The sequence below is a fragment of the Carcharodon carcharias genome, chromosome 10, assembly GCF_017639515.1.
Source record: "Carcharodon carcharias isolate sCarCar2 chromosome 10, sCarCar2.pri, whole genome shotgun sequence".
Classification (NCBI taxonomy): Eukaryota; Metazoa; Chordata; class Chondrichthyes; order Lamniformes; family Lamnidae; genus Carcharodon; species Carcharodon carcharias.
In genome coordinates, this window is record NC_054476.1 from 114,510,189 (window position 1) to 114,535,634 (window position 25,446).

General features: G+C 46.1%; 1 protein-coding gene across 2 annotated transcripts in view; it reads right to left on the reverse strand.

The window, feature by feature from the left end:
• Positions 1-286: 286 nt before the first annotated feature.
• Positions 287-25,446, reverse strand: part of styxl1 (serine/threonine/tyrosine interacting-like 1) — a 50,573-nt gene continuing 25,413 nt past the window's right edge. For both annotated transcript variants that reach the window (XM_041197897.1, XM_041197896.1), the window contains 4 exons: positions 13,937-14,082; positions 12,489-12,583; positions 3,024-3,133; positions 287-922 (listed from right to left, as the gene is read on the reverse strand). In XM_041197897.1, the coding sequence (XP_041053831.1) occupies positions 791-922; positions 3,024-3,133; positions 12,489-12,583; positions 13,937-14,082 (483 nt within the window). In that variant the 3' untranslated portion in view covers positions 287-790. The remainder of the gene's footprint in view (positions 923-3,023; positions 3,134-12,488; positions 12,584-13,936; positions 14,083-25,446) is intronic.

Here is a 25,446-nt window from a genome sequence, read left to right on the forward strand (position 1 = left end):
CAAGAAGAGCAACACTGACGGAAGCCCCAGAGTAATGGGGTAAATTTTTCTCAGGTTTCTGGCAAAATTAGGGCAGGAGATTGGGAGAACCTTGTTGAAATTCTATGATTCCCAATCACAGCATCCAATAGCCTTTTAAATTCTGAAATATTTGCACGTCTGAAAGAGAATTTTTGATCATTAATCTGTGAAGAATTACTATCACTGCTTCTACTATGAGACTCATCTCTTTCAGTGGACTGTTGTGGTTCCTTTGCACTCAATTGACTCATTCCATAACCTTAACAACAGATATTTAATATTTATTTTTTTATTCCCTCTAGTTAATAGCTTAAAAAGCGTTGATTGAGGACAGGTCAAACTAAATGCAAACTATATATACTGACTAACTCCTAACATTTCCCCACTACTGATCAGTTTTCAGCCTGATTTTACATGTCCTGGTGACAATGAAATAGGCCTATTGACAGAGCCAAGCATTTTTTTAAAACAGTATTTAGAATTGTATTATGAATATATGTACTATGTACTTTAAATATAAATTAATTATAAACCCACTATGCACATTTATAACCCAATCTGCATAAATTTGTTAGAACCAACATTACAATTACAGTTACAATTAGGAATTATACTGAAAATTAAAATCGCAGCGTCAGTATACATTAAATTACATTCTAGGCACCTTTCAGGCAATTAAATTATTCACCTTTTAAAAAAATGTATAAATGTATTCAAATCTAAATTTATGGTGCATGAATCTTTGCTTTAACAGCTACAAAATATCATTTCAATAATAAGGATCAGAGACATCTGTGCCATTTTTCTTCAATATAACTTCCTCCCACTTAGAAAGCTGATGTACAAAATCACGATGTGGCCGAATGGTTGCTTTGCACTTCTGAACGTGTGCCCAGGAATCCTAAGGGAAAGGAACATCAAGATACATTTAACTCTTTTGCAAACCCCAGCATTCAAAAGGTGATAGCAAAAAATAACTTCCATTTGTCATAAGTATCAAGAAAACTGTGGAGGGCTCAATCTTCATTATTATAACTGGTGGAGGGAGATGAGTGGGCCTGCCCCATGTACTCTTGATTGCCATAGTGCCTTTCCCTCCTATTGTTGGTTGCCAATTTTTCTTTGGATTTTAAAACTGTTCTTTAGCCATCTGTCTGCCACAAATAACTGTGCCCTGTTGTTGGACTGATCCTTTGGAGCCCTAAGAATTTTCCTAATATAAATTCCATGATGTGTTGTACTGGTCAGTGCTGGATCTGAACAATGTATTTATGGTTATCATTGGCTCATGCATGGGAGCTTTCAATTATAAATAACATATATTTGCAAGTGACCGCAGCAGTAAGTTGTGGTTGAGCTGAACAAGTTAAGGTGGCTATCAGGGTTCTCTGCACCCACGTCCTGAGCATCAGGTCTCCTCCAAGTCCCATCTCCGATTTCAGGATTTGAGGGTATGAATGTAAAAGAAAAATAGAAATTGCAACATCAAGGAACCTTTCCATTTCAAGCAACAATAGAGAGAAGAAACCATTCCTCCCAGATAGAGTGGTGAACACGGAGTATAGACTCCAACATAAAGACAATTAAACCCGGAAACTGAGAGATCTTATCAAATAACTTTTTCATTACACTTAGTCTGAGAAAGGATTAGTTTTTTTTTTATTCCATGATTTCTTATGTTGTACAAATTAAGCCATTCAAGTTGCAGGTCACAGATGGGGAAAAGGGGGTTTATACAGACAATGGCCAGCATCAGCAAGTCAACAATATACTGGGGATATGGTATGTAGTTGACAGTTCAGTATCTCTACTGATTTTTCCTTTCTATTTCCAATTAATATCAGCCACTAATGCTTTTCTCACAACAATCAGCATAATAATAAAATATTTCAAACAAAAGAAGCAAAATCGAGATGAGAAAAAACTTTTTCACACAGTGGGTGGTTCAGGTCTGGAATGCACTGCCTGAGAATATGGTGGAGGCAGGTTCAACTGAGGCATTCAAGGGGGAATTAGACTATTATCTGAAAAGGAACAAAGTGCAGGGTTACGAGAAGAAGGCAGGAGAATGGCACCAGATGAATTGCTCATTCGGCAAGCCAGTGCCACACGATGGGTCGAATGGCCACTTTCTGTGCTGTAACAATTCTGTGGGTGGAATTTTCTAGTCTCACCAGCAGCAGGAAGCTGCGGTTTGGCAGCAGGCAAAAAATCAGTTTCCTGACAGCCGGATGAACTTTAGCAATTATATTCTTTAAAGGCCTTTAAAGCAGAGTTGAGCTTCCCATCAAGCAATGTCAGGAAAGTCTTTTGCATGCATTAGCATGTTATGCATGCTCATTAAAAGGATAGCTTGCCAGAATTAAGCTGCCCCTCCAAATTAATTTTCCTGCCAATCAGAAATTAGAACGGTCACTTTTATGACTGCATGGAAGTAGTGTGCATTTGACGAAGTAGACTTCTTCCATGATTAATGATGAGTTGCCACTGTATTGTCCTCTTTGGGGAGTGTCTGTAAATGCCAATGCTTGAGGCTGGGTGGTGGGAGTGCAAGTTACATGGATGATGAACAAGGAAGAGAGGAAGGATTAGCTGGGAAGGGAGTAGCAATGGCTTAGCAAAAGTGGGAGGGATAATGCAGGCTGTCCTGGTGCCCTTAAAAATAGTGCCCAAACCTTTGACCCCATGAGGTAATGATGCGGACAGCGACTTCCTGCCTGCGCCCGCTGTGAGATTTGCCGAACTCTTCGTGGATGCATATGTAATATGCTGAACAGTGCAAAATTACATGTGGCTAGCCATTCTGCCCTCCAGTGGAAATCCTTCCCACTTCTGCTCCCCCCACCAAACTGAGACTCCAGAACGGAAGATTCTGGCCTGTGATTCTGTGAAATGATAGTTTTGACAGTTTAAGAGTGGTGCCGTGGTATTGCTCCCAGAGTTCAGGCTGGCTTTTTTGATACTAACACTTCAGACACTTTTAAGAAGAGTTTCTCAGTTACCTTTAGTGAAATTTTCTGAGAATGGATGAGGTAGGCCATCACTATAGTGCAGCAACGGCTTATACCCAGAGTGGAGAACACCAGCACCGTGCCTTTATCCAATTGCTCATCTGTGTGTAAGAAAGGAATGTCTTTAATGTAATTTTGGTGTTTAAACCTTCTCTAATTACATGTAAATAAGAAAAAAACTGATGGCAAGTTCCAAAATTGATAACATAGATTTTTGAGTTCGGCAGTATAGAATCATATGCCCTGAATTCGCTCAGTCATTCCAGCAAACCCCACTGGGATTTGGATGTGGAAAATTTTAGGATATGCTATATTGCAGGGTGTTGGGGAGGAACCAGTGACAACGGTGGCAGAGCTTCCCTTTTGTAGGTGTTTCTGGTTTCTTGATCATAATGGGACCAAATGAGTGCTTGGTGTCTGGTGTGTGACAAGTGAGATATGGGTTCAAACTGGACCTCGAGAATTGTGACGATTTTTAAAAAATGTAACTTTTTTTAGCAATCATCCAACAGAGAGGAACTGTGGGTATTTTACACCAATATTTCTGGGGTTTTCGATGGCAGGGCCACCACAGGTGGACAAAAGCTTAATCCTGTAGGCTTCTTTCCCTGACCTTATGAACTTTGACAACATGAGGGGCAGAGTTCTGCATGGAGCTGTTTTGGTGAGAAGTTTCCAATTGGGAGTAATCAACCACAAATTGTTATGCATATTATGCTTGACATACATTGTACCACACGCTCCGAAGAAGAGTCACAGACTCGAAATGTTAACTCTGATTCTCTCTCCACAGATGCTGCCAGACCTGCTCAGTTTTTCCAGCACTTTCTGTTTTTATTGTACCACATGCTATTATTTCTAAATATATCAGTCATTTGTTGTACCATTTTGATATAACATAGGAAGGAACATAGGAGTAAGCCATTTGGCCCCTCGAGTCTGCTCTGCCATTTAGCTGGATCATGGTTGATCTTCTACCTCAACGCTTTCTTCCTGCACTATCCCTATATCCCTTGATGTCTTTGGTATCTAGAAATCTATCGACCTCTACTTTGAACATACTCGATGACTCAGCCTCCACTAAACTCTGGGATGGATAATTCCAAAGGTTCGCCCTTCTCTGACTAAAGAAATTCCTTCTCATTACTGTCCTAAATGGCATATCCCTTATTCTGAGACAGTTTCTCTTGGCTTTATAGCTCCCCCGCCGACCCAACCAGGGGAAACATCCTTTCTGCATCTACCCTGTTGAGGCCTGTAAGAATTTTGTACACTTCAATAAGATTGCCTCTCATTCTTCTAAACTCTAGAGAATACAGGCCCAGTCTCCTCAATCTTTCCTCAGAGGACAATCCCACCATCCCAGGATTAGTCCGGTGAATCTTTGTTGCACTCCCTCTATGGCCAGAATATCATTTCTTAGGTAAGGATACCAAAACTGCACACACTACTCCAGATGTCGTCTCACCAAGACTCTCTGCAACTGCAGCAAGACTTCTTACTCCTAGACTCAAATCCGCTTGCAATAAAGGCAAACATATCATTTGCCTTCCCAATTGCTTGTTGCATCTGCATGTTAGCTTTCAGTGACTTATGGACAACACTACCCAGGTCTCTCTGGACATCAACACTTCCCAATCTCTCCCCATTTAAGAAAAACTGCATTTCCGTTTTTACTACCAGAGTGGATAACTTCACATTTTTCACATCATATTTTATTTGCCATGTTCTTAGTCTGTTTAAATCTCCTTGAAGCCTCTTTGCATTCTCCTCACAGCTCACATTTCCACCAAGTTTTGTGTCATCAGAAAACTTGGAAATATTCCATTTTGTCCCCACATCCAAATTATTGATATAGATTGTGAATAGCTGGGGCCCAAACACTGATCTTTGTGGTACCCCACTAGTCACAGCCTGCCAACCTGAGAATGATAAAATGCCTATAGCATAATGCCTATGACATAATGCCTATATCTTCCTCATTAAGAAAAGAACTTGCGTACAAGAAATATTCCTGTGTTGCCCCAAAGAAAATGCTGACTATATAAGCGAAGCAATTTTAAACTTTCATGCCAATAACCTGCACACCTGCACTCAAGTTTGGGTTCCACCAGTTCCGTACAGCCACAGATCACATCACAACCTTGATGCAAGCCTGGATGCAAGGGTGATTGTCAAATGAGTGCAACTGTCCTTGGCAATAAGGTAGCATTTTCACAAAACCATCACCCAGGAGTCCTAGGAAAACAGTAAAATATACTTGGCCCAACCAGCTTCAGCTGCTTCATCAATGATTTTTCCTCTATCATAAGGATATTTGCTGATGATTCCAGAGTGTTGCCACTATTCACAACTCCTCTGATAATGAAGTAATCAATGCCAGCCTACTTTGGGACCTGGATAACACCTAGACTTGGGCTGACAAGTGGCAGGTACGATTTATGTCACACAAATGACAGGTATTGACCATCATGCAAAAGAAAGACTTGAGGAACTGTTTTCTTATGTTTGTTTTGCAGATTATATAGCAATATGACAGAATTGGTTAAAGTCATAAAGAATGGAACAGGGTAGACTGTTTTCAGTAGTTTTCAGGCAAACTGTTTTCAGTAGTTGAAGACTTTAGAATGAGAAGCCGTGTATACAAGATTAAATGTAAGAAATGTAAAACCGAGAGCAAAAGAAACCTTCTAACAGAGTTGTGAGGCTGTAGAATTGACTTCCATGATTACAGGGTGAGGCAGAAAGAGCTGCAACATTCAAGATTGGATTGGTGGATGAAGGAATTTATCTTATCCAAATACAGCAATCAAACAATGGCCCTGCTCACCTATATGTTTCTGTATATGACCATACATAATAAAGCCATAACACATTGGCGAGTGGTAATTAGCCATAGAGAGAGACAAGTGGTTATATAGATTGAGGGGCACCACTCTACATAAAGCATGGGGCAAGGTAAGGAAACAGGCCCCCACGCTGTTGGCATCATTCTGCATCACACACCAGCCATTTAGCCAACTGAGCTAACCGACTTCCAATACAAATGACCAATCATTGAATATATCTGACAAATTATTGCATTATCAAGTGTAAATATTCAGGTCTGGTACCAACGAAAGAACAGATTTTTCTAAAAACTTTACTGCGAAAATTTAAGATGGTAAGGAAGTTCACATCATTTGGAATTAAATTCCAGTAAAATAAATTGCTTAGGTAATGTGCTTTCATGTTCAGAACGACAAGTCATCAGGTAGTGCTATACAGAATCTGGATGACAACTCAAGTGGCTGGAGATGTTTCTATTTATCTCTGTTACTTAGGCCCATATCCAGTTCAGATTGATCAGATCTGCTCTGTGCTAAGGCACAACAAGACTGCTCCTTATTCAATATTAAATGGTCATATCGCCAAGTATTGGAAATGAAAAACACACCAGAGATGAGAAGGAATTTCCTCTCTCAGAGGGTAGTAAACCTGTGGAATTCTTTACCGCATAGGGCTGTAGAGGCTGGGTCATTAAGATAGACAGATTTTTAATCAGTAAGGCAATCAAGGGTTATGGAGAAAAGGCAGGAAAGTGGAATTGGGGATTATCAGATCAGCCATGAACTCATTGAATTGGAGCAGACTCAATGGGCCGAATGGCCTACTTCTGCTCCTACTTCTTATGGTTGCTACCACTGGTGCTCTTTTGAAATTCGAGTTGAGGCAAACTGCTTTAGTCTGCTATATATGTCTAAGCAGTGATTGCTTGATCCATCCAGTGAGTTCCTGAAATGGGAAATATTTTATTCCCCATAATGTCCCTCACTTTGATGAACACAAAAATAGTCACAGAAAAATAGCAACTGGTAGATTGCTTCATTGAAGCATTTTTACCTCAACACCAAAATCATCATAACAAGTTAAAAGCAAAATACTTCAGATCTGAAATAAAAACTGATAGTTCCGTAAAACCTCAGCAGGTCTGGCAGCATCTGTGGAGAGAGAAACAGAGTTAACGTTTCGGGTCCAATATGACTCTTCTTTGGAGTCCCAAGTTCCAAAGAAGAGTCATATTGGCCTTGAAACAATGGGAGGAATTTTCCATTTTGCAGGCAAAGTGTGGTGGCGGGCAGGATAGTCGGCATGTTTCCAGCTGTTCAGTGGGGCAGGTTCTCCCGCCTGGTTGCCCATTTTAAACCTCATTAATTATGCATTGCGAGCTGCTTGCTGAATTGTGTGGTTGTTCGGGCACTGATTCATCCACCCAACATTACTTCAGAGGTTCCAACTTCCTGGCGCCATATTTGAGCAGCACCAAAACACACAATCAACTCTCTGCAGGCCTGCTGTGTGCTGATAAAAAGATGTCCTGACACAAAAGCAAGCCCATTGTGCCACGGTTCAGCCACTGACTCCCTGGTGATCCTCTTCCAGGCCATCCAACAATGCTGAGATAGCATGTTCCCAAGGGATGGCAGCAGGAGGCCGACCAACCTGACCTCGGCAACCAAGGAGGAGGTCACCAGGAAGGTCCATGCCCGTGGCTTACAGAAGAGAAATGGCCTTCCGTGCAGGAAGAGGACGAATGATCTCATCTGCTCTACCATGGTAAGTCCACCTTCTACTCACTGTTGACTCTCATTCTCATAACGCCTTCAGGCACTCTAAGGATTGCAGTTCACAGGGATCTCACACACTATTCAGAGGGAACATCTGCACTCAATACCTCATACACACTTTAATATCACTATCATTTCATGTATCATCCTGCAAAATTAACTTCCCCTTACTGGGGAAGGTACAGCACACACAGCAGCCATACATGCTTTCCAACCTCTCTTCCATCCATTGCATCATTCAGGCAAAGCTGGCACTCAACAAGAGGGAGAGATCCCCGACCGGTTGGGGACCCCCAAAATACAAGAGCTGACTCCTTTCCAGGAGGAGGTAACCGAGTTGACAGGGATCGGACCTGTGCTGAAGGCAAGATCTGCCTCCCTCAACAACTCAGTATGGATGAAACATCCATTATTTGAACATATCATGACCTTCACAGTGAGTTAAATGTAATGTTGGATTTTGCCTACTCAGGAACTCATTCTATCTTCTCTCTTTTCCAGGTACCTGCAGGAACAGGCTGGGGCACACCTCCAGCCTGCCCCTCAGCCCCAGCCCCCAGTCCACCTCAGCTGATGATGCTGAGGACCCACTAGATGTGGAGTCATCACTGCGTATACCTGCATCCTCCTCCAGCACAGAGACACACACCTCCGTGGGTCATAGATCTACATTAGGCTCGGGGTCACTAACTGGGAAACACCTCATTGACATGTCTCCCCAGCAGTTGGAGGCAGTTACAGCCCAAATCTTTGGTACCCGGAGGACTGCAAGAGAAAGGCCTCTGCTGAGTTCCTTTCCGATGACAAGCCTTAGCAATTGGCCAAAGCACACATGCTGGAGATGCAAAGACAGGCAGGAGGACATCAGGCAGAGTTGTCAGAGGCTGTCAGCAGACTAGAACGAAGGACGGAGGAGTCTGTCCATGTTCCCTCTGATGTTGTGGCTCCAGCATGCAAGCGCCTCGAGCTATCCATGGCCAGGGTGGTGGCCACCTTGGGGATGACAGTCCAGCAATTTCTGCCGGGTTTGCACCCCTGCACTCCATCGCTCTAGTCATGTGTGGGATCCGTCAGTGGTTAAGCAAGAGGGGGATGGACCTCCCTCCAGGTGCCCCTTCTCCGCAGGGAGTCAGGGAGGGACCCAAAGGGAGGAGGAACACCCTTGGGCTTCCACTCAGGACATTCCAAGGGTGTCTAACCTTTTCAAATTCCCTCTGCCCGTGACCCCATCAGCTCCAGCTGCTCAGGCTGAGGAGGGTGCCTTTGCCCCACAGCAGGAGACTCAATTCAGGCCAGGATCCCCCAGGTCTCAGGCCTCCAGAGGGTGCCCACCGAAGTCATCTCAGGCAACAGGGCATGACAGTCAGCAGGCTGCCTCCCCTACTGCGCATGTTGGGGCTGCATCTAAGTGTTACGCACTCTAGCGTAAAGGTAAGAAATCATGTTTGCACACTGGTGGCACGGGTGCTCATTCACTGTATATAGAATGTGCCTTTGTAAATACAATTTTATTTCATGAACAATGGCTCTTGCATTTGATTCAGTGCTGTCTTATTTCAAGGGTGACCTGTGCTCCCACTCCTCAATGGTCTGCCTTTGTGTGCCTCCTTTTCATGTCATGTTTCACTAGGTCATGTTAGTCACCCTCTCCTTGTGTCCTCTAAGGCAGATGTGTCAAGCCAGAGCCTGAGAGTGGATGTCGATAGAGAGAAGCACTTGTAAGTCTACTCATAAACAATTCAGTTATGTGATCCTGTGTTTTAGAGGTTGACATCTAACGTTGTGGCATCAACACTGAGTTGTGTTGCTTGTGAGTGCGAAGGCACATGCCCTTGATGCATTATGTTCACTACAACCAATTCCACATCTGAGTAGCTGCAGAAATGGTTGTGTGATGGTGGTAAAGACTGCGCAATGTGCAGTTGACTCAGGTTGTGCGCTGGTGTTCTGCCTTTCACATTGCACAGGCTCCTCGTTCAGCATTTCGATGCTGACCTTTCCACCATGGATCCCCTTGTTATCCTTCAGGGTTGTTGGTCCCAGGCTGCATGATGAGCTTGCTAGAGATGTCAAGTATTGGGAAGGGCTTCCTGATCTCTTCCATGCTTCTAAGGGACCGGAAGAAATGCGCACTTGTCACCTCATGTGGACATACTCCTGCTGGAACCTAGTGGCAATCAGCATGTCACAGGCACATCTTCTTCATCATGCCATGGCGATGGCATCTTCATGCAAAACATCTCCATCCTTCCTTGCCTCCCTCAGGTTCTGGCCCTTCCAAGTCCTCCTTGTTCAAGAGAATCTCTGCCTCCTCCATGTCTCCCTCTAGCAAGTGACCTCCCCTTTGGAATGCCAGGTTGTGCAACGTGCAGCTGACTCATCATCTCACGATGATGTGGGACATCTGTGCAGAGTACTGCAGATCCCCAAAGGAACGGTCCAAACATCTGGCTTCATCCAGTGCAACCTGGATGTAAAGGACATCCGTTACTTCCTTTATGCATTTATGTATTGCGGACTGAGAGATGCTGCATAGGTCCCCTGTAGATCCCTGGAACAAACCGCTTGTAAAAAAGTTCAGTGCAGTGGTCACCCTTACAGCTACTGGTAACGGACAGCCTCCCAGTCCATGCAGCATCAGATCCTCCTGAAGAATGAGGCAGATGTGAGTCACTACATGTCTTAACAGACAAGGTGTCTATGGCACTCTCTCTTGCTCATCTCTAAAAATGAGAGGCATCTTCAGTACACCCTGGGATGCGCCAGTCGCTTCCTTGGAATGGGTATGAGCTCCTCAGTCTTTTGACATTCCTCTGTGATAATAATATGGTCAATCAGAGGTGATCACGTTGCCCCAAGTCCTACTTCTCTTAATGTAAGTTAGGGTGGCCAAATCAGTCATGGTGCAGTTGACTCTTCCTAACATTTCTTAGCTGAGCCTTGGTCTTGATGTTCAAGTCCAAAAGATTTTAGGTGCCCCTTCTATCAGCCCAGGGGTCCAGTAGCGGGCTCCCCCTATATTCTCAGACACCTCTTCTGGTGATTTTTTCCAAAGTTCTTTTTTAACTGCGTAATTCCATCAGACAGACATTACTGCACTTTCCCTTCAAGACCAGCTTCCATCCTCTCCTTGTCACCGCGAATTCCCTCCAATCTTCCTGGAAGCCCATGATATATGGGTACACTGCCTTCTGTTCACTCTCCAACCTCCTCCTTTAACCTGGAGCCCATTATCATCGTGGTCGACATTGCTGTCTTCCCCCCTGAACTGATCACTATGGATGTCCCCATGTATCATGTGGACCAAGCTCCTCGCCATCTCGAGGCCATAAACACTGTGATTTACAGGGTTCCCACTCAATGAAAGGGTCAAATACCCTGCTCTGTTTTACCAGTTCCCCATTTACAGGCTGCAGATTCCTCTCCCTGACATTAACAGTGTCATGTGCAGCCCAGTCCGGAGCCTCCCATCCCCCGGGACCACTGTGTGTGAAGGACTGACCACTCACCCTGCAAACCATGTTGTGCATGAACGCCATTGCATAGACAGGCCTACCTGCTCTCTGGACTGGGCCCGAGACTTGTGTGCTATGCATAGCCCTGTAGCCTGGAGCGCGCTGGTGTAGGACTGGCTTTAATTTCCAGTTCTGACCATATGGCCTCGTCCCTGGGCTGGCTGTAATTTTGCACCCTGACCATCTGTCTACAGTGCCTAGACTGGATTCACTGACCAAATGACAATAACGCTTGGAGTACATGACTGACTGACACTTTTCCCCCCCCCCACTGCCTACCTTAGGCATCCCCCTCCCCCATCATGAGTCTTTGTGCACCCCTCCCCTCTTGTGCCATACTAACCCCACCCATCCCCTTCACTAGTCTGCATGTATCTCTTCCATGTTGGCCTCCACCGCACCTACCCCCAGTCATTTCTATGCCTGCCATCCCCTCACATCCTCCCTTTCTCCTCAAAACCCACTTCCCCCACCCGACCTGGTATGACTTTTCCTATTCCTTTCCCCCACCCTCCCCCAGTCTGGTCTTGTCTGGTACCGTGCAGCCCTGCCTTGTGCACCCGAATTACAGCCATTCCCTTGGACCATGCTGATCTAGCTGTGCACCCCAACAGCAGTTTTTGCCTGGGACCATTCTACCCTGGTTGCGCACCACAATAACAATCATACTCTGGTAGAGGAGCTCGGTCTCGACTCAGAGCAGTGACGAGAGATGGCAGCAGTGCTGCTTCAGGTAGGCTTTCAATGTTGTACTCACCTTGAAGTCATGAGTGGTGAGGGTGGGCAGGTACACACCACTTACATCCGTTCGTGAATCCGGTCTAATTACCCACTGGCATTGCACTTAATCCGGAGGGAGAACGTGATTCTGGAGAGTTGAACTATTGATGAGCATTCATGGTATTTATGCACTTGATGAAGTTCCCAACGTTAATCAGTGGGAAAGTCGACCTGCCATTAGGCCGCCATGAAAGTCCTGAGAGGAAAATTCCAAACTCTTTTCACACCGGCGGGAATCCAACTTTTGGCCAAATGCCCAACTTTGCATTCCTGGCCACCAAGCTTCCCGCCACTGGTGGAAAATTCTGCCCATGAGCTCTGTTTCTCTCTCCACAGAGGCTGCCAGACCTGCTGAGCTTTTCCAGCACTTTCTGTTTTTATTCTTAGCAAGTTATTGTCCATTTTCCAGTGCACAGGGAGTGCAGGCCTCACTACAGACAAGCAGAATTTGAACTCATTTAAGTTATAAGTGCAGCAATTTTACATACTGTGACACATTTACTTGCTTGCTTCAAAGGATATCTACTATTTGCAGGATTAGTCATTAAACTCACCAAGAAAGCCACAGGTCATTCGGAAATGGGACAAAAAGTTAGTTTCTTCTGACGAAGGAATATGTAAAACTGCAGTAATGTTCTCTTCTGTGATGCTAAAAGGACAAACAGATTGCAACAATCGTTTCTTAATGTAGTTTCATAAAATCATAAGATTAAGGTTACATTGCAAATTGAGAATAGTACATAATTATTATTAGATTATTGTAGCAGAATTTTAGGACAAAGTGTTTGGAAGAAAGGTCAAACTGATTCGAAACATTAACTCTGTTTCTCTCTCCACGGATGCTGTCAGACCTGTTGAGTTTTTCCAGCATTTTGTTTTTATCATTGTTGCTGATTGGTATATGCTTCCATAGTGCCAGCCAACTAACCGTGTGCATCTCTCTCATATTACCATTCTCGTGGGTGAATGGGAGTTGTGGAAGGCATCACAGTTAAGGCTGATTCAGTCATCACCCAACAACCATATATATGTACAGATTTACACAATTTTGCCAGATATAAATCAGCAGTGGGAATCCTAGCTAACTTTTCTTTTGTCCAAGGATTCTGAGACAAATTGTAGCATCTTTGTTGACACTGCAGCTAAGATCAGCCAAATCAAGAAGAGCAGATATTGAACCTGGCCTGTATAGTTCCACACCCCCTAGACCTTCAAGGGTGTAAATGCATTGGAAGCAGTTCAGAGAAGGTTTACCAGACTAATACCTGGAATGGGTGGGTTGTCTTATGAGGAAAGGTTGGACAAGCTAGGCTTGTATCTGTTGGAGTTTAGAAGAGTTAGAGGCGACTTAATTGAAACATATAAGATCCTGAAGGGTCTTGACAGGGTGGATGTGGAGAGGGTGTTTCCTCTTATGGGACAATCTAGAACTAGTGGTCACTGTATAAAAATAAGCAGTCGGCCATGTTAAAGAGAGATGAGGCAAATTTTTTTCTCTCAGAGGGTCGTCTTTGGAACTCTTTTCCTGAAAAGGCAGTGGAAGCAGAGTCTTTGAATATTTTTAAGGCACAGGTGGACAGATTCTTGGTATGCAAGGGGTGATAGGGTATTGGGGTAGGCGGGATGCAGAGTTGAGGTTACTAGCAGGTCAGCCATGATCTTATTAAATGGTGGAGTCGGCTCAAGGGGCTGAATGGCCTACTCCTGCTCCTTGTTCGTATGTTTGTATGTAAACTGTGTACAAAAAAGTTGGCCACATGGAAGGTTTTTAAAAAAAAATTTTAAGAGGACATCAAGATAAGTGAGGTTGGTTCTGTGGAAGAGAATGTATTCTTGCATTTCAGGTACCAATATCAGCATCAAGCTCTCAAAGGCACAGGCCAAGCAAAATAAAATATCAAAACTCTCCACTTTGTCCTAACCTCAAAGGTACTGTGACCTTTCATTTTTCACACCAACTATGCTGTGATCCGTCTAAGTGAGAATGTTTCTAATTACTCACATTATCTCTTTTGCATGACAGAGGTTGAGGTAAGCTTTGATTTTCAGATTTTTCTCAACTTGCTTGTTGGAGGCTTGTTTGAAATCACCCATGTAAAGCTTGGCTGGTAAAATCTCTACTGGATAGGGTTCAAAGGCATCCAGCTCCTATAGGCAACACATAACACATCAAAATCTTCATGTTTCAGTTGCAATATACATATGAATCAATAAATTCATAATCTGCTTATATTCAATTGCTTCGGCCACATCTACATGGTAAAATTCATGTTTCCTTTCATCTGGAATAAAGAGCTGACTTTGGCCAGAGTGTTGCATTGTTAGTGTCTTCAATGCTGCTTCCTCACTGCCACAGAGAGAACATTTCTGCTGTGCAGAGCTAGTTTCATTGGCTTGAATCTTGCTTTTTTCAGGTGCGCATGACTGGCAGGCCTGGAAGCGGACGCAACATGCGCTTCTGGCTGCGATTGGCCCCTGACTGCGATTTCACATCAGCTGCCCAATTAACGGGCAGCCAACATAAAACATGCACTGAGAAAGGCTCAGTGTTGCCGGAGGGGGTTGGGAAGAGGTCGGGCACCTAGAGAAGTGAGGGTGTGGGCAGGTACTCCCTGAAGGCTGATAGGTGCTGTGGAGCTGCCTCAGAGAGCTGCAGTAATGCAAAAATGAAATGAGGTCAATAAACTGCTGCAACCTGTGTCAATACTGCAAATTCAAGCACTTGACAGCAGACAGCTTGGACCTCATCCCTCAAATGTCTTTTATTTTACTTAACCCTGGACACTTCATCCCGCCCTGGGTCGAGGCTGTAATAAAAACGTGAAGGCCGCCTGGCTGATTGGCTCGTCCACCAACCGTGAAAGTGGGCGGGCCACATAAAATTGCTGACAATTAGCTACTTAATTGTCAATGGGCACACTTCTGACTCCCGCACATGCCCGCTGACCCTAATGTAGTGCACAGGCGCAATGACTTTGGGACTTACACCCGACGTCTTCTCGTGTGATTTCATTTGCTTCCAGGTCGAGCGCAGCTGCATGTTCAACGTAAAATTCTGGCTATTAGATATTTCTCTCTTTTGTGTAATTTTCTGTTAAAAACACATTTGCCACCACATCCAACAATTCAGCTACTATATATTGATTGAAAGCACAGAGAATGTTAGCAGCAGTTGGTATAGTGACAGGCTAACCAGATTAAAAGTAATGTCACTGTTTTAGGAAGAGTTGGACAGGCGAAGACCTGCATATCATTTTACTTAATATGAAAGGACACAGGTTGTGATTTAGTTCTAGTGATGGGGGTCCCACCAAACGGTTGGAGAACCAGTTGGAAAACCCACCCAAGAGCTGCTGACCAATCAGAGACCAGTAGTTTCCATTGCCAGCAGGGCTAATGGGAGCAATGTCCAAGGATTACTCAGCAGGTCTGGCAGCATCGGCGGAAAAGAAAAGAGTTGACGTTTCGAGTCCTCATGACCCTTCAACAGAACTAGGTGAATCCAAGGAAGGGGTGAAATATAAGCTGGTTTAAGGTGTGTGTGTGTGTGTGTGTGGGGGGGGGGGGGGGGGGGGGGGTTGTGTTGGGTGGGGGGAGAGAAGTGGAGGGGGGTGTGGTTGTAGGGACAAGCAAGCAGTAGTAGAAGCAGATCATCAAAAGATGTCACAGACAACAGAACAAAAGAACACATAGGTGTTGAAGTTGGTGATATATATCTAAACGAATGTGCAAATTAAGAATGGATGGTTGGGGAATTAAGGTATAGCTCTAGTGGGGGTGGGGGGAGCATAAAAGATTTAAAAATATTTAAAAATAATGGAAATAGGTGGGAAAAGAAAAATCTATGTAATTTATTGGAAAAAACAAAAGGAAGGGGGAAGAAACAGAAAGGGATTGGGGATGGTGGAGGGAGTTCAAGACCTAAAGTTGTTGAATTCAATATTCAGTCCGGAGGGCTGTAAAGTGCCTAGTCGGAAGATGAGGTGTTGTTCCTCCAGTTTGCGTTGGGCTTCACTGGAACAATGCAGCAAGCCAAGGACAGACATGTGGGCAAGAGAGCAGGGTGGAGTGTTAAAATGACAAGCGACAGGGAGGATTGGGTCATTCTTGCGGACAGACCATAGGTGTTCTGCAAAGCAGTCGCCCAGTTTACATTTGGTCTCTCCAACGTAGAGGAGACCACATTGGGAGCAACGAATACAGTAGACTAAGTTGGGGGAAATGCAAGTGAAATGCTGCTTCACTTGAAAGGAGTGTTTGGGCCCTTGGACAGTGAGGAGAGAGGAAGTGAAGGGGCAGGCATTACATCTTTTGCATGGGCATGGGGTGGTGCCATAGGTGGGGGTTGAGGAGTAGGGGGTGATGGAGGAGTGGACCAGGGTGTCCCGGAGGGAATGATCCCTATGGAATGCCGACAGGAGAGGTGAAGGGAAGATGTGTTTGGTGGAGGCATCATGCTGGAGTTGGCGGAAATGGCGGAGGATGATCCTTTGAATGCGGAGGCTGGTGGGGTGTTAAGTGAGGACAAGGGGGACCCTGTCATGTTTCAGGGAGGGAGGAGAAGGCGTGAGGGCGGATGCGCAGGAGATGGGCCGGACACGGTTGAGGGCCCTGTCAACGAATGTGGGTGGAAAACCTCGGTTAAGGAAGAAGGAGGACATGTCAGAGGAACTGTTTTTGAAGGTAGCATCATCGGAACAGATGCGATGGAGGCGAAGGAACTGAGAGAATGGGATGGAGTCCTTACAGGAAGCGGGGTGTGAGGAGCTGTAGTCGAGGTAGCTGTGGGAGTCAGTAGGCTTGTAATGGATATTGGTGGACAGTCTGTCACCAGAGATTGAGACAGAAAGGTCAAGGAAGGGAAGGGAAGTGTCAGAGATGGACCACGTGAAAATGATGGAGGGGTGGAGATTGGAAACAAAATTAATAAATTTTTCCAAGTCCCGACGAAAGCATGAAGCAGCACTGAAGTAATCATCGATGTGCCGGAGAAAGAGTTGTGGAAGGGGGCCGGAGTAGGACTGGAACAAGGAATGTTCCACATACCCCATAAAGAGACAGGCATAGCTGGGGCCCATGTGGGTATCCATAGCCACACCTTTTATTTGGAGGAAGTGAGAGGAGTTGAAGGAGAAATTGTTCAGTGTGAGAACAAGTTCAGCCAGACGGAGGAGAGTAGTGGTGGATGGGGATTGTTCGGGCCTCTGTTCGAGGAAGCAGCTAAGGGCCCTCAGACCATCCTGGTGGGGGATGGAGGTGTAGAGGGATTGGACGTCCATGGTGAAGAGGAAGCAGTTGGGGCCAGGGAACTGGAAATTGTTGATGTGACGTAAGGTGTCAGAGGAATCACGGATGTAGGTGGGAAGGGACTGGACAAGGGGAGAGAGAAGGGAGTCAAGATAACGAGAAATGAGTTCTGTGGGGCAGGAGCAAGCTGACACGATCGGTCTACCGGGACAGTTCTGTTTGTGGATTTTGGGTAGGAGGTAGAAGCAGGCCGTCCAAGGTTGGGTGACTATCAGGTTGGAAGCTGTGGGAGGAAGATCCCCAGAGGAGATGAGGTCAGTGACAGTCCTGGAAACAATGGCTTGATGTTCAGTGGTGGGGTCATGGTCCAGGGAGAGGTAGGAGGAAGTGTCTGCGAGTTGACGCTCAGCCTCCGCGAGGTAGAGGTCAGTGCGCCAGACAACAACAGCACCACCCTTGTCAGCGGGTTTGATGACAATGTCAGGGTTGGACCTGAGAGAATGGAGTGCAGTAAGTTCAGAGAGAGAGAGATTAGAATGGGTGAGAGGAACAGAGAAATTGAGACGACTAATGTCGCGCTGACAGTTCTCAATGAAAAGATCAAGAGAAGGTAAGAATCCAGAGGGAGGGGTCCAGGTGGAGGGAGAATATTAGAGGTGGGTGAAAGGATCCGTTGAACGGGGAGAGGACTCCTGCCCAAAGAAGTGAGCCCGGAGACGGAGACGGCAGAAGAAGAGTTCAGCATCGTGCCGAGCCCGAAATTCATTGAGGTGAAGGCGTAGGGGTATGAAACGAAGTCCTTTGCTGAACACTGAACATTCAGCATCGGAGAGGGGAAGGTCAGGGGGTATAGTGAATACACAGCTGGGGCTGGGATTGGAAGATAGGGTGGGGACGGAGGGACAGGCAGGGGTGGAGGGTCCTAGATGGGTGTTGGTGTCGATGAGTTGTTGGAGCTTGCGTTCCTTAGCACTTGAGAGAAAGAGAAAAAGTTTCTTGTTGAGGCGTCGGATGAGACGAAGAATAAAATGAAACTGGGGACATGCGCAGCTTTGAAAAAGGGTGCGGCGGTGCTGCTGGTGGGAGAGGTCAAGTGTGTTCATATAGCGACGCATGGCACTGAGTGTGGATCTCAGAATGTGACGGGAACAGCAGTCCAAGAAACGTTTTATGTCCCGGAGGAACGCAAGCTCCAACAACTCATTGACACCAACACCCATTTAGGACCCTCCACCCCTGCCTGTCCCTCCGTCCCCACCCCATCTTCCAATCCCAGCCCCAGCCGTGTATTCACTATACCCCCTGACCTTCTCCTCTCCGATGCTGAATGTTCAGTGTTCAGCAAAGGACTTAGTTTCATACCCCTACACCCTCACCTCGATGAATTTCGGGCTTGGCTCGATGCTGAACTCTTCTTCCGCCATCTCCGTCTCCGGGCTCACTTCTTTGGGCAGGAGACCTCTCCCCATTCAACGGATCCTTTCACCCACCTCCAATATTCTCCCTCCACCTGGACCCCTCCCTCTGGATTCTTACCTTCTCTTGATCTTTTCATTGAGAACTGTCGGCGCAACATTAGTCGTCTCAATTTCTCTGCTCCTCTCACCCATTCTAATCTCTCTCTCTCTGAACTTACTGCACTCCATTCTCTCAGGTCCAACCCTGACATTGTCATCAAACCCGCTGACAAGGGTGGTGCTGTTGTTGCCTGGCACACTGACCTCTACCTCGCGGAGGCTGAGCGTCAACTCGCAGACACTTCCTCCTACCTCTCCCTGGACCATGACCCCACCACTGAACATCAAGCCATTGTTTCCAGGACTGTCACTGACCTCATCTCCTCTGGTGATCTTCCTTCCACAGCTTCCAACCTGATAGTCGCCCAACCTCGGACGGCCCGCTTCTACCTCCTACCCAAAATCCACAAACAGAACTGTCCCGGTAGACCGATCGTCTCAGCTTGCTCCTGCCCCACAGAACTCATTTCTTGTTATCTTGACACCCTTCTCTTTCCCCTTGTCCAGTCCCTTCCCAACTACATCCGTGATTCTTCTGACACCTTACGTCACATCAACAATTTCCAGTTCCCTGGCCCCAACCGCTTCCTCTTCACCATGGACGTCCAATCCCTCTACACCTCCATCCCCCACCAGGATGGTCTGAGGGCCCTTAGCTTCTACCTCGAACAGAGGCCCGAACAAGCCCCATCCACCACTACTTTCCTCCGTCTGGCTGAACTTGTTCTCACACTGAACACTTTCTCCTTCAACTCCTCTCACTTCCTCCAAATAAAAGGTGTAGCTATGGGTACCCGCATGGGCCCCAGCTATGCCTGTCTCTTTATGGGGTATGTGGAACATTCCTTGTTCCAGTCCTACTCCAGCCCCCTTCCACAACTCTTTCTCCGGCACATCGATGATTGCTTCGGTGCTGCTTCATGCCTTCGTCGGGACTTGGAAAAATTTATTAATTTTGCTTCCAATCTCCACCCCTCCATCATTTTCACGTGGTCCATCTCTGACACTTCCCTTCCCTTCCTTGACATTTCTGTCTCAATCTCTGGTGATAGACGTCCACCAATATCCATTACAAGCCTACCGACTCCCACAGCTACCTTGACTACAGCTCCTCACACCCTGCTTCCTGTAAGGACTCCAGCCCATTCTCTCAGTTCCTTCGCCTCCGTCGCATCTGTTCCGATGATGCTACCTTCAAAAACAGTTCCTCTGACATGTCCTCCTCCTTCCTTAACCGGGGTTTTCCACCCACGGTCGTTGACAGGGCCCTCAACCGTGTCCGGCCCATCTCCCTCACGCCTTCTCCTCCCTCCCAGAAACATGATAGGGTCCCCCTTGTCCTCACTTATCACCCCACCAGCCTCCGCATTCAAAGGATCATCCTCCGCCATTTCCGCCAACTCCAGCATGATGCCTCCACCAAACACATCTTCCCTTCACCCACCCCGTCGGCATTCCATAGGGATCATTCCCTCCGGGACACCCTGGTCCACTCCTCCATCACCCCCTACTCCTCAACCTCCACCTATGATACCACCCCATGCCCATGCAAAAGATGTAACACCTGCCCCCTCACTTCCTCTCTCCTCACTGTCCAAGGGCCCAAACACTCCTTTCAAGTGAAGCAGCATTTCACTTGCATTTCCCCCAACTTAGTCTACTGTATTCGTTGCTCCCAATGTGGTCTCCCCAACATTGGAGTGACCAAACGTAAACTGGGCGACTGCTTTGCAGAACACCTACGGTCTGTCCGCAAGAATGACCCAAACCTCCCTGTTGCTTGCCATTTTAACACTCCACCCTGCTCTCTTGCCCACATGTCTGTCCTTGGCTTGCTGCATTGTTCCAGTGAAGCCCAACGCAAACTGGAGGGACAACACCTCATCTTCCGACTAGGCACTTTACAGCCCTCCGGACTGAATATTGAATTCAACAACTTTAGCTCCTGAACTCCCTCCACCATCCCCACTCCCTTTCTGTTTCTTCCCCCTTCCTTTTGTTTTTTTCCAATAAATTATATAGATTTTTCTTTTCCCACCTATTTCCATTATTTTTAAATATTTTTAAATCTTTTATGCTCCCCCCGCCCCCACTAGAGCTATACCTTAAGTCCCCAACCATCCATTCTTAATTTGCACATTCGTTTAGATATATATCACCAACTTCAACACCTATGTGTTCTTTTGTTCTGTTGTCTGTGACATCTTTTGATGATCTGCTTCTATTACTGCTTGCTTGTCCCTACAACCACACCCCCCCTCCACTTCTCTCCCCCCACCCACCCCCCCCACCAACCCCACCCCCCCCCATACACACACACACACACACACACACCTTAAACCAGCTTATATTTCACCCCTTCCTTGGATTCACCTAGTTCTCTTGAAGGGTCATGAGGACTCGAAACGTCAACTCTTCTCTGCCGATGCTGCCAGACCTGCTGAGTTTTTCCAGGTAATTCTGTTTTTGTTTTTGTTTTTGTTTTTGTTTTGGATTTCCAGCATCCGTAGTTTTTTGTTTTTATCTCTTTTGTTTTTATCCAAGGATTACTGCTGGACACAGGTGATTGGGATGGGATGGGGGTTGTGGGGAGGTGGAGGACGCCAGAGAGCGGGGGGAAAGAGGTTCGGAGTCAAAGCCAAGAGGTGGGTCCTTCAATGGCTCTCACCTTCCCAATGCCAGGTCCCTCAGTTGGGCACTGAGTACCTGTCTAAAAGGGGCCCCCTCCCCACGAGGCCACAGGCAAACTGGGCAGGGTTTGCTGGGCTGCCTTTGGGAGGCATGGGAAAGCCGTGCGAGTCTTGTTTAATCCCTGAGTCACCATTAAATTCTGGTGGGCAAGGTGGCTCATTAATGAGTCTAATTGGCATCCTGCTATCAGCTTAAAATTATGCCGCAAATCATCAGTTTTACTGCCTGGATTGTTTTGAGGGAGCCCTCCTGGAGCTTGTCTCCAAGGTCGTGGTGGCTTGCTGCACCCTCCAAAACCTCCCCGTCATGGGTGCATAGCATTGCCAGCAGGTCTTTGGAGGCTACCCTTGGAAGAGGAGGATAAGAGGAAGAGGGGGAAGAAGAAGTAAAGACATCCATTTGCCCATGAGTGGATACTAAGACTCTGCTTTCCTTGAGATCTCATTCCCATCTTACAGTTGCTCCACAATTCCCCACCTTTCAATCCATTTATTACCGCCCACAGAGTCCTTTTGGCTAAAATTCTGAAGTAAAAGCCACTACCTAAAAAAAGTTCCATAACAACTTTAACCAATAACATTTTAAATAATATATACAGAACTTAACTATTCACTCTTGTACATCCCTTTAGTGCCTGTTTAACAGGTGCTTTGGCCTGATGTAGTGCTCTTAACCATTGTGACTCCAATGGCTATATTGTAGCTGGCGGAGACTGTTGATGGCCTTGCAGCTCTGGTACTTAACACACCACCTCGGTTTGAACCACAACAGTCTCGGCGTGCATTCTCCTGTACACTGCCCCAAAGTCTTTACCTGTGGAGAGTTCATCTGCAACTTTGTCCACTGGTGAGCTGGTGTACAAATTATCCTTTTCCTCTGGTTTGCTAGTGTTTTTGGGAGGAGTTTAAACTAATTCGGCAGGGGGAGAATGTTATTGTTAGCAGAATAGTTAGCAGAATAGTGACACATCATAATACAGTAAAACAATCAAGTCAGAGGGAGTACAGCTGCATTAAGTTTCAAGAGAGTAAGGCAAGTCTGGACGGCCTCTACTTTAATGCCAGGAGTATTACAGGTAAAACGGATGAGTTAAGGGTGAGGATTGACACGTGGAATTGTGATATAGTAGCCATCACGGAGACATGTTTAAGGGAGGGGCAGGATTGGCAACTCAACATTCCGGGATATAGAATCTTCAGGCGAGACAGGGGACAGGGTAAAAGAAGAGGAGGCATTGCATTATTAGTTAAGGAGTCACTTACAGTAGTAAGGAGAGATGATATCTTGGAGGGGGCATCGAATGAAGCTTTGTGGGTGGAGCTTAGGAATAAAAAAGGGGCAGCCACATTGTTAGGTGTTTATTAGAGACCCCCAGATAGTCAGCGGGAAATTGAGGAGCAAATATGTGCACAATTTGCGGAGGTGTGTAAAAACAATAACAATAGGGTAATTTTTTTAGGTGATTTCAACTTTCTCAACATTAATTGGGATAGACATAGTGTTAATGGCTCAGATGGAGTGGATTTCTTGAAATGTGTACAGGAGGACTTTTTAGGTCAATATGTAGAGGGTCCAACAAGGGACGGCGCAGGGCTGGACCTAATTCTGGGGAATGAAGCTGGACAGGTGGCTGAGGTGGTGGTAGGGGAGCATTTTAGTGATAGCGACCACAACTTGGTACAATTTAAGCTTGTTATAGACAAAGAAATAGACAAGTTGCAAAAGTTGGATTGGGGAGAGCGGATTTTACTAAAATAAGGCAGGATCTGGCCAAGGTAGACTGGGAACAGCTACTTGTGGGAAAATCTACAGAAGGGGAGTGGGGGGCATTCAAAAAGGAAATGGGGAGGGTACAGGCTCAACATGTTCCCTCTAGGGTGATAGGAAGGAGTAACAAGCCCAGAGAACCATGGATGACCAGAGATATTCAGGATACAATGAGAAGGAAAAGAGAGGCTTTTAGCAGGTACAAGGAGAGCAAATCAACAGAGGCATTAGTGGAGTACAGAAAGTGCAGGGTGGAGCTTAAGAAAGCAATTCGGAGAGCGAAGAGGGGATATGAGAAAGCTCTGACTGGTAAATTTAGGGAAAATCCCAAGATATTCTATAAGTATATCAATGGGAAGAGGATAACCAGGGAAAGAGTGGGGCTGATTAGGGACCAAGGGGGCAATCTATGGGTGGAGCCAGAGGACATCGGTAGAGTGTTGAACGAATAAGTCACATCTGTCTTTGCCCAAGAGAATGAGGATGAAGGTATGGAATTCGGGAAGAGAGACTGTGATTTGAGCAAATTGACATAGGGAGTGACAACGTATTAGAGGTGTTGGCAGGCTTAAAAGTGGACACATCTCCAAGTCCGGATGATTTGTGTCCCAGACTGCCGAGGGAGGCAAGGGAGGAGATGGCAGGGGCTCTAACCCAAATTTTTAATTCCTCTCTGGCCATGGGGAAGGTGCCAGAGGACTGGAGAACAGCTAATGTGGTTCTGCTATTTAAGAAGGGTTGTAGAGATAAGCCAGGAAACTGCAGACAAGTGAGTCTCACGTCAGTGGTAGGGAAACTTGGAGAAAATTCTGAGGAGAGAATCTATCTCCACTTGGAGAGGCAAGGTTTGATCAGGGATAGTCAGCATGGCTTTGTCAGAGGGAGGTCATGCCAAACAAATTTGACTGAATTTTTTGAGGAGGTGACCACGTGTGCAGTTGATGTAGTTTATATGGATTTTAGCAAAACCTTTGACAAGGTCCCACATGGGAGACTTATTAAGAAGGCAAATGCACATGGGATACCGGGTAATATGATAAGGTTGATTCAAAATTGGCTTAGTTGTAGGATGCAGAGGGTGATGACAGAAGGCTGCTTTAGTGACTGGAAGCCCGTGTAAAGTGGCGTACCACAGGGATCTGTGCTCAGTCCCCTATTATTCGTCATTTATATAAACGACATAGATGACTACGTGAGGGTAGGATTAGTAAGTTTGTGGAAGACACAAAAATTGGCCGGGTGGTTAACAGTGAGGTTGAGTATCTTGGGCTACAGGAAGATATAGATGGGATGGTCAAATGGGCAGATAAGTGGCAGATGGAATTTAGCCTTGAAGAGTGTGAGGTGATACACTTTGGAAGGAGTAATTTAACAAGGAAGTATTCAATGAATGGCATGACACTAGGAAGTTCTGAGGAACAAAAGGACCTTGGCGTGTGTGTCCACAGATCTCTGAAGGTGGAAGGGCATGTTAGTGGGGTGGTGAAAAAGGCATATGGGCCACTTGCCTTTATCAATTGATGCATAGATTACAAAAGTAGGGAGGTCATGTTGGATTTGTATAGAACGTTGGTGAGGCCACAGCTGGAGTACTGTGTGCAGTTCTGGTCGCCACATTATAGGAAGGATGTGATTGCACTGGAGGGGGTGCAGAGGAGATTCACCAGGATGTTGCCTGGGATGAAACATTTAAGTTATGAAGAGAGTTTGGATAGACTTGGGTTGTCTTCGTTGGAGCAGAGAAGACCGAGGGTGACCTGATCGAGGTGTACAAGATTATGAGGGGCATGGACTGGGTGGATAGGGAGCAGCTGTTCCCCTTAGTTGAAGGGTCAGTCACGAGGGGACACAAGTTCAAGGTGAAGGGCAGGAGGTTTAGGGGGGATGCGAGGAAAAACTTTTTTACCCAGAGGGTGGTGACAGTCTGGAATGCGTTGCCTGGGAGGGTGGTGGAGGCAGGTTGCCTCATATCCTTTAAAAGCACTTGGCACGTCATAACATTCAAGTCTATGGGCCAGGTGCTGGTAAATGGGATTAGGAGGTAAGTCAGGCATTTCTCACGTGTCGATGAAGACTCGATGGGCCGAAGGGCCTCTTCTGCACTGTGTGATTCTGTGATACTCTTGATCATCAGAAAGAATTGGAAGGGGTCATTGACAGTGCTATCAAGCGGCACTTAGTTAGCACTAACCTGCTCACTGACAGTCAGTTTGGATTCCACCAGGGCCACTCATTCCTGACCTCATTACAGCCTTACTCCTGGACAAAAGAGCTGAACTCATGAGCCAAG